This window comes from Tinamus guttatus, unplaced genomic scaffold (genome assembly GCF_059628265.1).
Source record: "Tinamus guttatus ecotype Peru unplaced genomic scaffold, ASM5962826v1 Tinamus_guttatus_pri_ptg000060l, whole genome shotgun sequence".
NCBI classification, from domain to species: Eukaryota; Metazoa; Chordata; class Aves; order Tinamiformes; family Tinamidae; genus Tinamus; species Tinamus guttatus.
The window spans coordinates 4,842,851-4,858,521 of record NW_028288594.1 but is presented as its reverse complement, the minus strand read 5'-3'; the positions used below and the strand labels follow the sequence as shown (position 1 = coordinate 4,858,521).

The window sequence follows — 15,671 nt, the reverse complement described above, 5'->3', positions numbered from 1 at the left end:
TCTGGGCTCTCCACCATCCAGGGCTCACCCAGAGCAGAGCCTGGGGGTGCTGCCACCCCCCTCCCTTTGCAAAGGAGGGTAGGGAGGGATGCTGACTCACCGGGTCCCTTGTCACCACACAGAGGGCTGACCTCACAGAGCCCCTGAGGCCGTGAGCTTGCACAGCTGAGCCCTGTCCAAGCCCTGCCAGGCAGGCAGCTCCTGCTGCTCCAGCTGCTCCTGCTTCCTGCACAGCTGGGTTAGGGGGCACCACCTCAGCCCCACGGCTTTAACTGCTGCTGAGCCAGTCCCGGCTGCAGGGACCAGCTTCCCACAGCGAACAGCTCCCCAGCCCTCCTGGGGGCACACAGCGCTGTGCACTCATGGGTGTCTTCCAGAGCCAAGGCCCACGTCTGTTCCCAGCTTGAGAAGATGAAGTAGGATTTTCTCCAGCTTGGGGAAAGAAAGGTCCTGTTCCTATTTTTAATTTAGGATGAGGATAAAAAGAAAAATATGCAACAGCTCCTAATGGCTTTGCCTAGTACACACTGGTTTGACAGGAACTGGAGAAGACCAAGACCAGAGATGACACGGCCCTCTCACACTTTGTACAGACACAAGGGAGGAAAGGTGGAGCCCTCAGAGCTAGAGGTAGCTCTCAAAGCTCTCATTCCCTGCTGACTTCTCCCCTCTGACCATCAGCGGGGCTGTCTCAGGGCTCTCTCTCCCTTAGAGGAACTCTATAAGCTGGCCTGGATGGTGGGGAAAGGGGCAGCACTCCCTGCAAGATGGATCCAGGACCCACATGGAGGCCCAGGTGCCCAGGCTGAGCTCCAGAGGGCCCAGAGCCTCCTCTGCATCTCCGGCACCAGGAACAGCTCAGCCCTGGGGCTGAGTGGCAGTCCCGCACACAGTGCTCCTGCACGGAGCGCGGCAGCAGCGCTGGGAGAGCTGCAGCACCTGTGGGCACGCAGGGCATCTGCCTCTGCCAGACAGGGCAAGGCCCTCCCCAGCTCCGAGGCCTTGAGGAGCAAGGGGAAGCGGGCAATGCCCATGCTGGCTGGTCCCGCTCTGGGAACACAAGGCCAGGAGGGTTGGAGGGGGACGCTCATGAGTGTGGGGCACATCCCCTCGCAGGTGACCTGCGGGCGAGGAGCCATGCCCGAGCGGTGGCCCTGCTCCCTAGCTCGGCCAGCGTGCAGCCGGGGCAGCAGGGCACGCAGCTCCGCGCTGGCATCGGGGGCTTCTCAGAACTAACACTGCCACCTCCCGGCAGCCACCAGCCCCGCTGCCTCGCTGCCACACTCCTCCCTGGGGCGACAAGGTGAGAGCCTGGGAGCTTTAAAAGGGCACAGATGAGGGGCATCTCATCCAAGGTGCTAACAAACCAAGAGGCATGGGCTACGCTGGGTCTTTGTGCCTAGGACCAAGCTCCTTTTATTGGGCTGCTCAGGGTGTCAGACCAGTGCTGCAGCTCTTGCTTGGGCTGTGCTGCTGTACACGGGGTCGGCAGGGCAGCCAGGGGAGCAAGGAGGGAAGGACTCAGCACCTGCCTCACTCAGAAGGGGCTCGGCCCCGCAATGCCAAATGTTGGTTCCTCCTCAGCTATGTTTTAAAGCAGCACCACATTTCTCCCAGCTGTGGACAGAGGGAACAAGCACAGTTGCTGTCCATATGCTTCTTGTAGCACAGAAAGGTTCTTTTCTGATGATGTGGCCAGACACAGAGGAAGAGATTTCACCACCTCTGCTGCAGAGTTCCTGGAGGATTCACTTTGGAGCTGAGGACACAGCCAGGAGCAAGCATTCCTTGGAGGCAGCCAGTGTGCTGAGGTCAGGTAGCAGCCTATGAGGATAAGGGTTGGTCTGGATAGTGTAGGGGCAAGAAGAAGACTAGAGACCTCTGATAGTTGCAGAAATCGGGCAGCACAGAGTATAACATCTATGCTCTCGGAGGTGTGGGTACTGAGCTGGAATTTCTGAAAGAGAAGACATTACCTTTGGAGTAGAGAGTACAGACTGCTGCCTCTCCCTAGGGCACTGTCCCTCCCCAAGGGGTCACAGCCACCCCCTGGACACGATTCCTGCAGCTCTGGAAGGGATAGCTCCATCCAACATCCACCACTGCACTTCCCTCTGCTTCTCCCCCTCCTGCTGTGGCCTTAGCCCCAGATCTGTCACCCCACATATAGCCCTTCCTTTAACCTCTTGGGACCTTCTGGTCACACCATTCTGGAAGTGGAGTGGGCACTGATGTGGAGAGCTTGGTCCATGTGGAAGCCCGGTCACTCTTGTGATTCCAGTGGCAGATCTGTGTGGATGGGCTGTTCCCAGGACAGCAAACCACTTCTGGCAGCAAGTTCTCCCTTGAGACATGCAGGGGAAAGCACCGCTGGCCATGCCCAGAGGCTGAAGCTCAGTTTGCAGTTTGGCATTTCTTCAGCAACCAGGGGCAACACCTCCCATAGCAGAGGCTACTCAGTGGTGTGGAATCAAGAAAGCTTTGCCTCTTTTCTGCTGCCAAAGGCCATGTTGCCTGCACCCTCAATGACCTCCTGTCTCCTACTTCTTTACCAGGGAACTTGCAGCATGGAAGAGAGCCTCTTTGGGCTGGGAGCTCCAATGCAAGCATCCTCTGCTAGCTGTTCATTCACAGGACTCTGCCCTGGGGCTGCACACTATTCTCTAGCCCACAGGAAGGCAACAGGGTTACTGCCTCCGGCCTGTGGCTCAAGAAAAGGCATAAAAGGGCAGAGGGACTGCAGGGAAAGGATCCCCCCTTTCACACAGCCAGCCTTGTCACAGATAGGCAGCAACCCAGCTAATCCAGGCAGTCTAATAAAAGGGCAGTCTGACTCATTAAGGACAAGTCCTGTCCCCCACAACTATACAGACGCACTCCAATACCTCTGGAAAGGGCTGGGAGGCAGAGTAATGACTCTGGGCCGGGCCGTCAGCACCACCTCCCCACGGCTGGCTTCGATCAGGATGTTCTGCAGTGTGTTTTCTAGCACCAGCTCTACCAGGTTCCCAAAGGCCGGCTCCCTGGAAGAGCAAGAGCACAAGCGGACAGCAGTTATCAGAGAGCCGATAAGGAAGGCTGCTTGCCAGGACTCCTCCTGGGACACGGCAGGCAGAGCAGCGGAGCACACACTGTCTCCTCCAAAAAAACAAAGATTTGGGGCATGTGGTGCTGACCCTTCTCCCAGAACTGCCGCCAGCCAGGGTCAGGCCCTGACCTCAGGCGGAGATGGGTGACAGCAGTTTTACCGTTTTCTCCCTCCAAGCTGTGCCACAGCAAATACTTGCACATATACTCATGGCTTGTAGTAAAGTGCAGGCTATAGCCACGGCAAACGTGAAGTGATGCTGCACTGCAGTAATAACAACAGCTAAAGCAAGCACCTACTGCGCTCTAAGGTCTAATGTCTCTAAGGTGGCCAGGGGAGCTCCAGGGCAAGGCAGGCCTCACTTGCCACCAGCGTCCTGCTGCTGCGCCGTGCTCCGGCCCAGGGCATGGCACACCTGCACCCTGTGCAAACTGCCCTTGGCGGGCAGGGGCTAGGCAGGGTAGCACAGATTTCCACACAGCTCGAGAGACAGTCCAGCAAAAACACCCTGGGGCAGAGGAAGCTTCTGCAAGGGGCATGTGCTGCCATGGCTGTGCTGCCTGTGCAGCTCTGCCCCTCTTTGTGTGAGCTCTTCCTCACCTTCTTATCATCATCTTCTGCTCATTTAACTGTTCGTGAGGAAAGAGATCATTCATCCCTTCCCAAGATACAGGTGAATAATTGCTGGGGAAGGTTTCCTGCCTCATTTCTTTCGTTCTATCATCCTCTTCCTCAAGGTAAAGAACTGGGGAAAGAGAGATCCTGGAAGGGGCCCTGGAGCTCTGTCCTTTGTCCTCAGACTCTGCTGACTCTTGACATCGCAACTGGGAGAAATATGGGATGGGCTCATCCAGACTTCTCATCACTCTATCATGGAACTGGGTGTCCTCCAAAAGGCCTCTAGGAAAAGAGAAGACATGGAATGAGACCTGGTAGATCAAGTATCTGGTCCTGCAAGCCAGTACAAATCAAAAGAAAACCCTGGCTGATTGCAATGAACAGTCTGGCCCTTCTTGCTCATGGGTCTAGAGAAGGCAGAAATGTGGCTTGAAATACGGCTTTGCCTCCTCAGCATTGCTGCTTTAGATGTTCATAGCTCACGGATGAAACAGGTGAATGAATCGCTGTGCGGCCTGTCCCCAAGGTGCCTCGCTGGCTGACAGCAGGGTGAGCCACAGCAGTGACAGCACCTGCCTCCTAGTGAGCAAAACCCATTGCTGTGCAGAGATGGCCCCAGTCCCCAGCTGGGGAGTCAGGCACTGCCTTTGGCTGTCACACCAGGGCTCCCCAGCTCACAGTCCCCAAGGCAGGCTCCTGTGCATGCCTTTTACAGGCTGGATCCCCTGTTCCAGCACAGCACAAGTGCACGGACTCCTTTCGGATCAACAGAGAGGCTGGCAGTGCTGCCAGCACTCCAACAGGTGTGAGGGTGAGGACACACACCTGATTACACCTGTAAGGACGTCAGTCAGTATCTGCATCTCCTGTTTGGAAGCAGCAGCCAGGGACAGCCAGTCAGGGCTCATGACCATCCCATCTCTGTCCCTACTCCCATGCACAGATTCTTTCTCTGATCGCTGGTCCTTGAAGGAGCTGTGAAACAAGGAGTTGTTCTGTGAGTGTCAGAACTACTGAACTTGATTTATTCCAGTTTTGAGTCCCATGCACCCCAAAAAAGCCTTGGAGTCTCCCACGTCCTTGCTGTGTCACTAGGAAGGGAATAAAAAGCATTCTGAGCTGTGGCTCGCTAGGGCCAATGGGGCAGCTGGGTGATCTTATACCTACAAAGTTCTTACTGGATCCTCCCCCAGGGCAGGGCAAGTCTACATCACACTACGGGGTCACACGGGGGCAACTGAAGGAGACAGTACCCCATGTGCCACATGCAGGTGTGGACAAGGCACTAGTGACGGTGACCCACAATACAGCAGAGCAGATAACTGGTGCTGCAGCAAGCAGGGGGAGGAGCAAGAGTTGATAAACACACGAGAGCAGCAGGGATGCTCTCATGCCAGAGGAACACTCAGCTACCTGCTGGTGTCTCCCAAAAGGCTACTTCATCTCACATCCCTCTAAAGACTCGCTCCTGGTTCACACCAGCATCAGCAAGTGGCTGCAACATCCCAGTAGAGGCTTTCCTGGGCTTAGAAGTTTCCTGGAAAAGCACGTTGTTAAATACTCCTGCCTTCCCCACGTGTGGCACTGCTAACAACGATTTCAGCCAACACTTTGGCTTCCCATAAGTATCAAGGCCTTGCACATAGGACTGTTCTCCTGCGGGAGGGACAGAAATAGGTCCTGTTGATCAATGCTAGGGAAAGCAAGGCACTTCACACCTAATATCAAGGCACTGGAGAGGAACAGAGCACATCTACAAGAACGTCACTTAATGTGCCATAGCATGGTCAGCACTAGCTTGTTGAAGGTGCAAAGCCAAGGAGCTGAATGTCTTACCAGTTCAGGAAGTACTTGGGGAAGTCTGCGGTGAAATTGCTGAAGAAGTCTTCAATGGAGTGGGACCTGGCTGTCACCCCAAGGTGTAAGAGCATGGGCTTGGGTGGCTCTGGTTTGGCCCACAGCCTGCCAGCTTCCTTGTCCAACAACTGCCTCCTCTGAGAGCGGCTGGCGGGCGGATTGGGCACAGGGTGGTTTCCAATAGGGGGTAATGTCTATTGGAGAGAAGGAAATAGAAGATGTTCAGTTCCTCCTTTGGTCCAAGTAGTTTAGTATAGATGTGAGTACAAGTGTGGAAACTGGAACACTGAGTGGTCACAGCCATCAGATCCTGGACAGGAGACAGTAACGAGACAAAATGATCCTAGTGCTGCAACACTCCAACTAGGCACGAGCAGCTACCCTGGAAATCAGGCCTGCTTCATCCCCGTTGCCTAGTGTGGCACAAGCCCTGATTATCAGCAGGGCCTCACGGTGATCCTCAGGGCCCTCAGGATTCTTGTGCTTCAATCCCTTTCCAGGGAGGCTCCAGAAGACCATGTCTGCTCTTCTGAGCACACTGGAAGGGCTGTAAGAGACCACACATGTATGTTGCGTGTTTAAATCATCCCCTACATCTGGTATTCAACACCTCTGACATAACAGGCCATTGCAGGCTTCAGGTTGTGACTGAGAACTAAAAGCCTAGAGCACCAAATGGAGCTGTCTTTAATTTTCTCCAGCCATTCCTACATCCACCCCAACCTTGACCTAAGTCTCACACACTCCCTGAATCCCTATCATACCCAACAGCTCAGTGCAGACAGTCCAAGCTAGAGTTGCCCTGAGCTGACACAGCACAGTGCAGGACATCACGGGTACTCTGCAGGGCCCCAGAAGCACTGCTACAGTCCTGGCATGGTGGCAGCCCTGAGCTAACAACCTGTGTCTCTCAACCGAGTTATTCTGCTCAGCCTCACATCCTTCCCTATCTCAAGTTAGTTTGCTCTCCATAAGCTCTGTCCCCATCATCTGTCTCCTTCCTTAGGACAGCCAGCTTGATCCCAGTATGGGAGAGGCAGCCCTCACTTACCTTGTACTTCTTGATATCAGCTGAAGACTCGGCAAGATTTTCCTTCTCAGCAGAATCTGATGACCTCTATGCAAATAAAGAGAAATCACAGGGTAAGGAAAATGAGAAGCAGAACAAGACTCCAGGATCTTGTTTTACCTTGCCTCAGCTGAGAACCACTGATCTCATCCCCCTGTTCTTTACTCAAAGCCAAATTCTTCATGGTAGTTACACACTTAGCTCCAGTGTTTCCCCCTGCTTAAAAATCCAGTCATCAATTTCCAGAGTTCCTAGCTATGCTTTTCATAAAGTTTCTCATGCATTTCCAAATTTCAGATGATCATTAGCAAATTTTCATTCCAAGTTCCCCATCTGCTATCCTTTCGCTAGGCATTAACCAGAGAGCAGAGGATTCTGCTCTTGTGTGTGAAGCACATGGCTAAAGCCAAATTTTCTGTTTCTACTATCCATAGGCCAATAGTGACATCTTGAGTAGATCAGAACCTCATGTCCTCCTGTTAATTTATCTGTATTTTCTTCAAGAAGGTTTGTTGACAGCTGTCTGCTGTTTCTGAACTGAGCTAACTAGTGTAAGGTTCTGGCAACACTTACTCTTGCAGGTGACTTTGGCTTCTTCTCAGCCCTCAGGTCCTTCTCTGTGATGGTGAATTCCACAGTCTGCCGTTCCCTCTCCTTTTCCCATTCCTGTAGACCCCTCTCATACTGAATCAGGGACTCCTGAACATACACCTGTGAGGAAAAGCTTCAATTGCAAGGAGCAGGGCCGGAGAGGAGCAGCAAATAACACACAGCATGTCAGACTGTCCCCTTGGCCCAGCTGCATACCTATTGCTCATTCCTCCATCCCAGGAGATCCCAACTACAGCCCTTTCCAAATGTCCCAGTTGCAGAAAGGGAAAATAGAGTTATAATATACAGAAGACACAATATCCTACCAAAGAACACATGGAAAGAGCAGGCCAGCAGAACAATACCACAAGTCTGTGCTGTCACTAGTATCGATGAAGCAAGACCTGTTTTTTATGGATATTTAAGTATCTGATTTCCACTGAAAGCTACTCCTATTTGAATCCTGGCTTCTAAAAACCCATGTTAAACTCAGAAAGCCACATGTTGCATGAACACTTCTCATCTATTGAGCCACAGAGATATTTCAGGCATCGGCAGAGACAAAGCTCACTACTACGGAAAAGTACTAGCCATCGCTACAGAGCTAAGAAGGATTCCTTCAGCTGGAAGGTAATTGCTGGGGCCAGGCATTTGGGAAGCTCTGTGACATGTCCAAGCGATGATAAAACACAGGTACCTCCTGGCTCTCACCTCACACACCAGATCTATGCTGTAGAAGGATGCACTTCCTGATGCTTGCAGCACAATGAAGCAGGCGGTGCTCTCTCCAGGCTGTACAACTCCCAACTCCGGAGTAATCTGCAACATCTGGAATAAAAGCCCATGGAGAATCTTTTACTCTGTCTCATGCCCTTGCTGCGTGTCTCTGCCTCCCAGCAGAACACACAGTGTTGTGGGGATTCCCAGCTCCAGCTCCTTGCAGAAGCATGTGGCATGAAGGAGTCCCTTTGTCTGAAGAACAACCATGGGCTTCATTAGCAAATGAGATCCTGAAGTTCATTAGAGCATGCTCTAGGTCCAGGTTTGTGTATCTTCACTGAAGTCCACAGAGTTCCCTTCTGATTTTTTTTTCATCCTTTTATCTCATTCAAAACCTTGCCTTCATTTTTTTCTCAGTCCTTTCCTTTAATCTGCTGGTACAAAAGCCAATTCCCTAGTACTGTTTTCTGAGAACCCAAAAGGAAAGAGGAAGCTCCTTTCATGGTACAACAGAGATGGGCAAGAAGGCTGCAGAGGAGAGAGAAAGAAGAACTCACCGCGCTGTCTTTGGGAGTGCCTACACGCCAGGCAAACACAACAGCCTTGCTCTCCGAGGTGTTGTTCAGGAAAACAAGCCGACTCACTCTGCTGCAGTCTGGGATGTTTCCGAGGCAAATCCTGTGATGTGATAAGGTGGCTACCTGCAGGAAGCAAGTGGAAAGCAGATCTCAGCAGTAACGAAAGATGGGATCTGGCCCTTGGAGAAGAGCAGCCATGCATCCATCTTCAAGATTCACAGTATTTCACAGACAATATTTCACCCATTACTTTTACTGTAACAATTTGATGGGGTGTTTTACTTCTCTTACTCTGGAAAAATGTCTTTTTGCAGTAAGAGGACATCTGGGCTGCAGTGGGGTTGAGAGTGCAGTGAAGGGAACATTATGCAGATACTGGGGCTGGAGGGGATCTCAGGAGCACATAGTGGCACCCAGCTTCTCTTTGCAACACTTGCTATTCAGGACTATTCTTCACTTCAGTGAGCAAAGGTGTAAGCTCTGTGCTTGAGCAAAATCTGCATCAACCTGAGCCTGAGTTCTGCGAAACTGCTGCCTAAATCACCCTGCTACCCTGTCCCATTTCCAGGCACAACACAACTCTAATTAATTACAGTGATCATTTAGAGGAGCTAACTACACTTGGTTACAGACATCAGAGCCCCAAGGAATGGCATCTTCCTTGGCAATCTGAGACAGAATTTTAATCATCTTCTATTTGCTTTTCCCAGGAATGCAATTGGCCCTGCTGAAAGCCAAAGAGCATATGCAGCCGTTGCTGGGCCTCGGAGAAGGCGTGCTAATATCACTCAGGACGAATCCCTTACCTGCCTGGAGTATCCCTTCACTCGTGCTGTTTAACGCTAACTCATTACACTGGGATCTCTGACTTCAGTTTAATAACAGGTCGCCCAGACTGGCAGTTCTAGCCAGGCCAAACAAACTTCTGCTGACCTAGTGACGCGCCAGACAAGGGCATTCCTCTGAATGCGCCCGAGCCGGTGACCATCCTGCAGTCTGCATTCAGGTTGTGCATTGCCTGGGTTTGGCTGTGAAATGGAGGCATACAAGCTCTGACAGGCTATGTCTGTGAGTATGAGTATAATGTTCTTTTCTTTTTTGTGAACTAAGTACCAAGAAAAAGGTATTTTAGCTGAAAATCAGTACAGCAGCTGTGATAGGAATAGCTTAATAAGGGGAAATTCAGCAATGAACAAACCTAAAAACTCTGGTTGTAATGGCAGTGAAAGTAGTGGGCTGGGAGAAAAGCATTTTTCAGGACAACTGCTTTTATGAGTTGGGCTATTCATTATCTGCTGGATGTATTACCCTATCTCATAACAAAACTCCCCTGCAATGCAGGCTTACTGTTAGAATGGGCCTGCATATCTCGATCATTTTCATGCATTCCTGGGCTGATCATATTGCCCATATCACGATACCTGGACTTACCTGCCCAGGAACAGTTAGTTTGTTAGAACCTGGAATGACTGAAGGAGATGAAACTCTGTTGAATGTGGCAGTCTCTCCCATGATATTTGGGTCGTAGCCCACTCCTTGGAAAGTGATCAGGGCAGAATCACCCCCAAGGATATGGATGGGAACATCAACCTGCCTTGGACAAGATAAGAGGATTAAATCCAGAGTCATATTTGATACATGTATTTGCTAAAGGACTAATGGACTGAAACTAGACCCCATCTCACAGGGAGATTTCTTGCACACACTCCTATCCCCTCAGAGTCTCAGAAATCATGAAGAGAAAAATGTTACCGAGTACATTCTAGCTTCCAGTGGCGAGAAGATCCACTCAATGTGTTCTGTTGTGCCAGGGGGAATTTCTCCTCTAGGAGTAAGGCAGACAAACACAGGATGCTGAAAATTCTCCTCCTGAATCCTCTCAACATTGTCCAGCTGGACCTCAAACATCACAGGCATAGAGCCACCATTGTACAGCTCATAAATCTGGAATCAAGTCAGACAGTGGTTCTTCTTATACCATGCAGAAGTTAAACAAGTTAACACTTCCCAGAGGATTCTGATAAGCATTAATGCTTAATTAATTAGTCATCTTGTCTGCTAAGAATGCGGATAGCTCATAAAGTCAGAATTTATCACTGAGGCTCTGATAGGAGATTGTACTGAAGTTTTATCAGCACACATGTACATTGATGACTACAGTGCCTCTCCAAGTAGTACTTGGTAAATTCAGTCTTGGGGAAAATTAATACAAATTAGCTAAAAGGATCACTGTAAAGTGGATTACCTAAAATGCAAAAGCACTCATTTAAAGTGCTCTTAATTCAATTCACACTTGTTCATTTCTCAGCTAAATTAGGCTGAACAAAATCAAAGCCACTTTTTTTTTAAATAAGTGTTTGAGGAAGTTTAATTAATTTACTAATTAAGATTTATTTCCACAGTGCCTGAAGCAGCTAGACAAGTCTTCACTGAAATCCAATGTAAGAGAACAGGGGAACAGCCTTTCCTCATAAGGATTCTGGCTAGACTGAATGCCAAATCTTATACAACTGGAGATCATAAGAGCTACTTTCCCTATTATAATCCTAATAGCTAGCTCCAGGCTTTGCCTAGTATTGATCTCAAGGTTTTGCTGCAAAGGAATGCCCATAACTTCTTTGAAGAGATCATTCTCCTTCTTGGGAAATGTTGCACACACTGTCTGCCCTTGAGACACAGTGACATTCTGGCTAATTCCCTCTGCTTTCTGCATTTTTGGGTCCCAAGCTGCTCACCTGTGTAGGGGGGTGAGGGCTCCCAATGGCAATGGGTGTGAAGAGATGCTTAGTGGATGTAAATTGAACATACTGCTGTCCCTGTTCCACTGTCACACCGCTGAAGTTGAGCTACAGCAAAAAGAAACAGTTACTTTCTCAGAGTCTTGCCTACGTCACTTACAAATACAAAAGGAATCTGAAGAATTTTGTAAACTATTTGTGTGCAGATAGGTACAGTAACAGATTTAAATTTGTTACACTAGGGGGCATGTGGTAAGACATAAGCAATGAGATGCAGAGCTTACTCAACTGTCAGCTCTTGTCCAAAACTTTTCTGTTCTGTATCAGGGAGATGGCTTATTTCTCCTAAGCCAGATACCAGTCCCAGGGTAACATGCTTCCCTTTGAAAGTATATGATAGAAGTTCTCCATGAAAGGTGATGTCTGCACTGCAAAGGGGAAAGTATACACCTGTGACAGACAAATCCTTGGAAATCCAGGATTTTAGGGAGATGTTATGGCCTCTTTTTAGAGGACATCATCTGGATCTCCTTAGTATGGAGAAGATTCTGCTCCAAGGAGGCATCTAAAAAAGATCTCCAAAGCTACAAGAAGATTCCAGCTGAATTTTAAGAGATCAGGTAATGATTTGCTTGAAGTGTCTGGCTGCTGCTCTGCTAAGCAGAGGGATTTACAGCAGTATTTCATGGCGGGGGTGAGAAAAGAAAGAAGAAGTCAAAAAAAAAGAAAAAAAAAAAGAGAGAGAGAGAGAGAGGAGAGATACAGGAATCTACATTTGGAGGTAACTGGAATCAAGCTAGAGATGAGTAGAGGAGTTACGTTGCATAATTTCCTGTAAGAGCACCCCAAAAGATCCCTGAAATGTCTGCTGCCTGGAGAGATAGTTTACGAAGTATTCTCAAAGCCAATAATGTTTTTGCATGGGCCACAGGGAGCTGAGTCACAGTCAGCAATTCACAGTTATACAGTTAAGTCTAAAGCACGGCCACATTTTTCAAGCAGAATGAGAAGACGCTTGGGATAATAGGTTAGGTAGAAAACTGTAGGAGATACTGTGCCAGCTGCTTAAACATTCGCAGAGGATGCTGACTCCTCCAAAGCAATCCCTTTCAAATTCAGCTTCATAGGCAAAGTAAGGAGGAGCCCTAAAAGAAGGGAGAACTAAAAAGACTGATAACAGTCACACATAGAATACCACTGTTCCACCTTTCCAGCTACGTGAGAGGTCAGCCTCCTGAGGGCCTCAACAGACCAGATGCAAGGCAGAGAAAAGAACAGCAGCTGACAATTTCAAAGAGCAAGGGACACAGGAACAGGATCTTCCTTGAGCTTTGGGAGCGAGACACCTGTTCATGTTACTGGATTCAAAGAACTGAGCTTACAAACTTGTGATTCCACTGGACCACAACTGCTGAGGAGAGACTGTCATCAGCCTCCTTAGCCACAGGATGCTCCAATTAGAGTGTTATTTGTTAAAATGAGACAACTGGAGAAACACGTAGACCTGCTGCAATCCATTCTCCTTCCAATGTGCACAGACCTCATCCCATAGCAATGACCTAGAGCGTGAGAGGATGGGGATGTCAGAGTCCCTGGGGAGCAGAGCTGCCTGGAGAACACATGCTTTGTGTGACAGCATCTTACAATACCTAATTAGCTGCTATGAAGTGAGATGCAAACACAGGCAGCTTATGGAATTTATGTGCTAAGGAATTCTCCCTAGGATCCAGCCGTTCCCTCCAGCGAGTTCTGGGAAGCAGCCTGCAGCCACCTCACAGCCCAACACCTGCAACCTGCTGGACTTTTCCTATTGAAACTGCTGAGGGCTACAGATTCTGCCCAGCCAAACTATCCCCAGGCTCTGAGAACAAGGTCACAGCTGCACTACTAGGGAACAGCTGTGGTGACGAGGCAAATAGCAATCAGTGAAAGCAAGAGGCCCTGTTTCCTTCCTGGACAAGAAAGTGGGCAACACACAAGTGGCACAGAAACTCACTCCTACAGTCTGAAGAAATTTCCAGCAGGAAATTGATTTGTTTTCTTCAGAGCACCCAAATCCAGTTATCTCAATGCTTCAGCTACTGACTGGACGATTAAGGAAGGAAGGAATTTCCTCCTGAAGATGAATCAGTCAAACTGGACAGTGTGGGGAACACAGAAAAATGAGGTCAGAACTTTCCCACACAGGTAAATCCATCACAGAGCTGTGATGCACCTCAGAAAAATTATGGACTGGCCTGCAGCTGGCTAACATCACCAGTATGACGTGAGGCAACCTGCTTTGCAACCTTGAACTGGATGCAAGCACCAAGCAATACTCTAGCCTAATTCCCTTACTGATGCTGTCCCAAGTTTCCAAAGCTTAACTTCTTGTGTGATATTACAGCATTTTCTTCTCCTAAGGCTAGCATGTATTCTGCAAACATCAGTGAATTCTAAGGGGACGGTCTGCTCAGCCCTAGCCTGTGAGTGCACTTGGAACAACCTGTGACAGCTCCACTCCTCACACCATGACTGAAAGGGATGAAGGCACCCTGTGTGCAACCCTTGTCTGCCCCTTCTGCACAAGGGCAGTCATTTGCACTCCTTCTTTCAAATGGCAGCAATCCAGTACTAGCAGCATGGAGAATGCATAAGAGAAGTAACCCTGGCATGTCACCACCACCTGCATTGCTCCAAGTCTCTGGATTGGCCTCTGTAGCTCCTGTTGCCAGAGCCCCAGTGCAGCCAGGTGTGCTTTAGCATCCTCAGGTCCTCTGACCCTCTTCAAGCACCTTTCACAGTGACTGTGTGGGGAAGGGTGGCTGCCTCTGATAGCCACCAAAGCCATCAGTTACTGGCAAGGGAAGATATGTGCCCTACTGGCTTTTAGTGCTCCAAAGCCTAATCTCTCACTGGCCAGCTGGCAAAATGCTTGCAGCCACTCTCAGGATTGTGCCAGGCAGGCAGAGCACAGGGAGCCCATCCAAGGGCTTTGAGGGAAGGCACAGTTAAGCCACTGTTTGAACAGCTTGGTCAACGGGATGGATTTTCAGCTGACAACAGTTCTGAAAGAAAAGAAAAATAAAAGAGATGTGTGAACACAATGGTTTCATAGGAAACTTTAGAGACAGACAGGAAGGCTCAGCCGGGCATGAGCTGTACCCAGCAGAGCACAAGGTGACTTTGACTCTAACTGACAGTTAGAGAGAAGGGGTGAGAGAAAAATTAGTTTCAAGCCTGAGGAAATGCTCAGGGGAAAAAATACAGAGCAGGATGAGCGCTGAGATATTTTGGTAAACAGTGAAGCAGGAAGAATGAGCAGGAAACTCCTCGACGGCTGGCAAGGTGAAGGAAATGGGTGGACAAAGGCATCAGGGCTGCCTGGGAACAGCCAACCAGGAAAGGGGACAGTACCTCCTGGGCCTGGCAAAGCAGCTGTCTCCACACCTCCAGAGGGGATGTTCTGCCAGCCCTGTGCCAAAATGTGCGTCCCATAACTGCAGCCAATGCAACTGGAACATTTGGAGAAAAGTACATTCCAGCGCATGCTGAAGAAAGGGGAGTGGTGATGAGATGGAGAGATTCAGGAAAATTGGAAAACAGATGTAGGATGGGCTGTAGAGCTGAACTCTGCATGGAAGAACTCACAGTGAGCCAGAAGGAAAGAAGGGAAGCAAGTAAAGAAATTCTGCCCTTGATATATATTCAGGTGTGGAAAGCATGCTGAGAATGTAAAACCCAGGAGAGCTGTTTTGCAGTTACTTCAGAGGAAGAATAAATTCTGCACTAAAAACATCAATTAGTAGGTTAAGAATCAAAAAAAAAATGGAGAAACCAGTGGATACTACATCCAAGAGGGCATTTTGCCAGTGCACTGTCATAGCACTCTTTACTAGAACTACTAGTTTGTCAGGATGTTGATTTTATGTCTCTGCCTCACCCCCTGTTACCACCTGGTCAATGAAGACTCTTGGGGAAAGCTACAGCTTCCTGCATGCCATGCAGCTTCTGGGGACAACACTTGGCTGTAATTTAGTTCCTACCTGCTGCTGCAGGCAAGACATACATGCTAGCTTACCATAATCTCACGACCATGAGAAACCTTCAGTAGAACAGGGAGGCGATCGGTGCCAATGAAATCGTGTCTAGCAGAACAAGACGAGAGAGAAAAAAACATTAAAAACCAACCTTGTGCCCAGGGTGATAGAATCAGGGTCACACAGTCCATTAGAGACAATTCATTTCCCTGCTAAAGAGTCACTGTTGCGTAAGGGCCACTGAGACAGGGAGGGGGATAGTTGTGTTTGGGTGGGAATGAGTGATGCAATGTTGATTTTAGTCACACAACTATTTAGAGACACAAGTTTATAGGCTAAAACTATTTGAAACAGCATCACTCCTCAAATCAGGACTGCTGTCAAAGTCAAGTT

The 15,671-nt window shown here is 49.3% G+C and overlaps 1 protein-coding gene across 1 annotated transcript in view; it reads right to left on the bottom strand.

The window, feature by feature from the left end:
- Positions 1-1,619: 1,619 nt before the first annotated feature.
- The window catches only part of CFAP65 (cilia and flagella associated protein 65), a 30,140-nt gene continuing 16,088 nt past the window's right edge, over positions 1,620-15,671 (bottom strand). The window contains exons 20-32 of the mRNA XM_088519531.1: positions 15,320-15,386; positions 11,257-11,367; positions 10,274-10,465; positions 9,953-10,111; positions 8,501-8,644; positions 7,935-8,051; positions 7,206-7,343; positions 6,615-6,680; positions 5,543-5,757; positions 4,532-4,681; positions 3,689-3,988; positions 2,886-3,023; positions 1,620-1,957 (exon numbers count right to left, since the gene is read on the bottom strand). Of these exons, the coding sequence (XP_088375657.1) occupies positions 1,921-1,957; positions 2,886-3,023; positions 3,689-3,988; positions 4,532-4,681; positions 5,543-5,757; positions 6,615-6,680; positions 7,206-7,343; positions 7,935-8,051; positions 8,501-8,644; positions 9,953-10,111; positions 10,274-10,465; positions 11,257-11,367; positions 15,320-15,386 (1,834 nt within the window). The 3' untranslated portion in view covers positions 1,620-1,920. The remainder of the gene's footprint in view (positions 1,958-2,885; positions 3,024-3,688; positions 3,989-4,531; positions 4,682-5,542; positions 5,758-6,614; positions 6,681-7,205; positions 7,344-7,934; positions 8,052-8,500; positions 8,645-9,952; positions 10,112-10,273; positions 10,466-11,256; positions 11,368-15,319; positions 15,387-15,671) is intronic.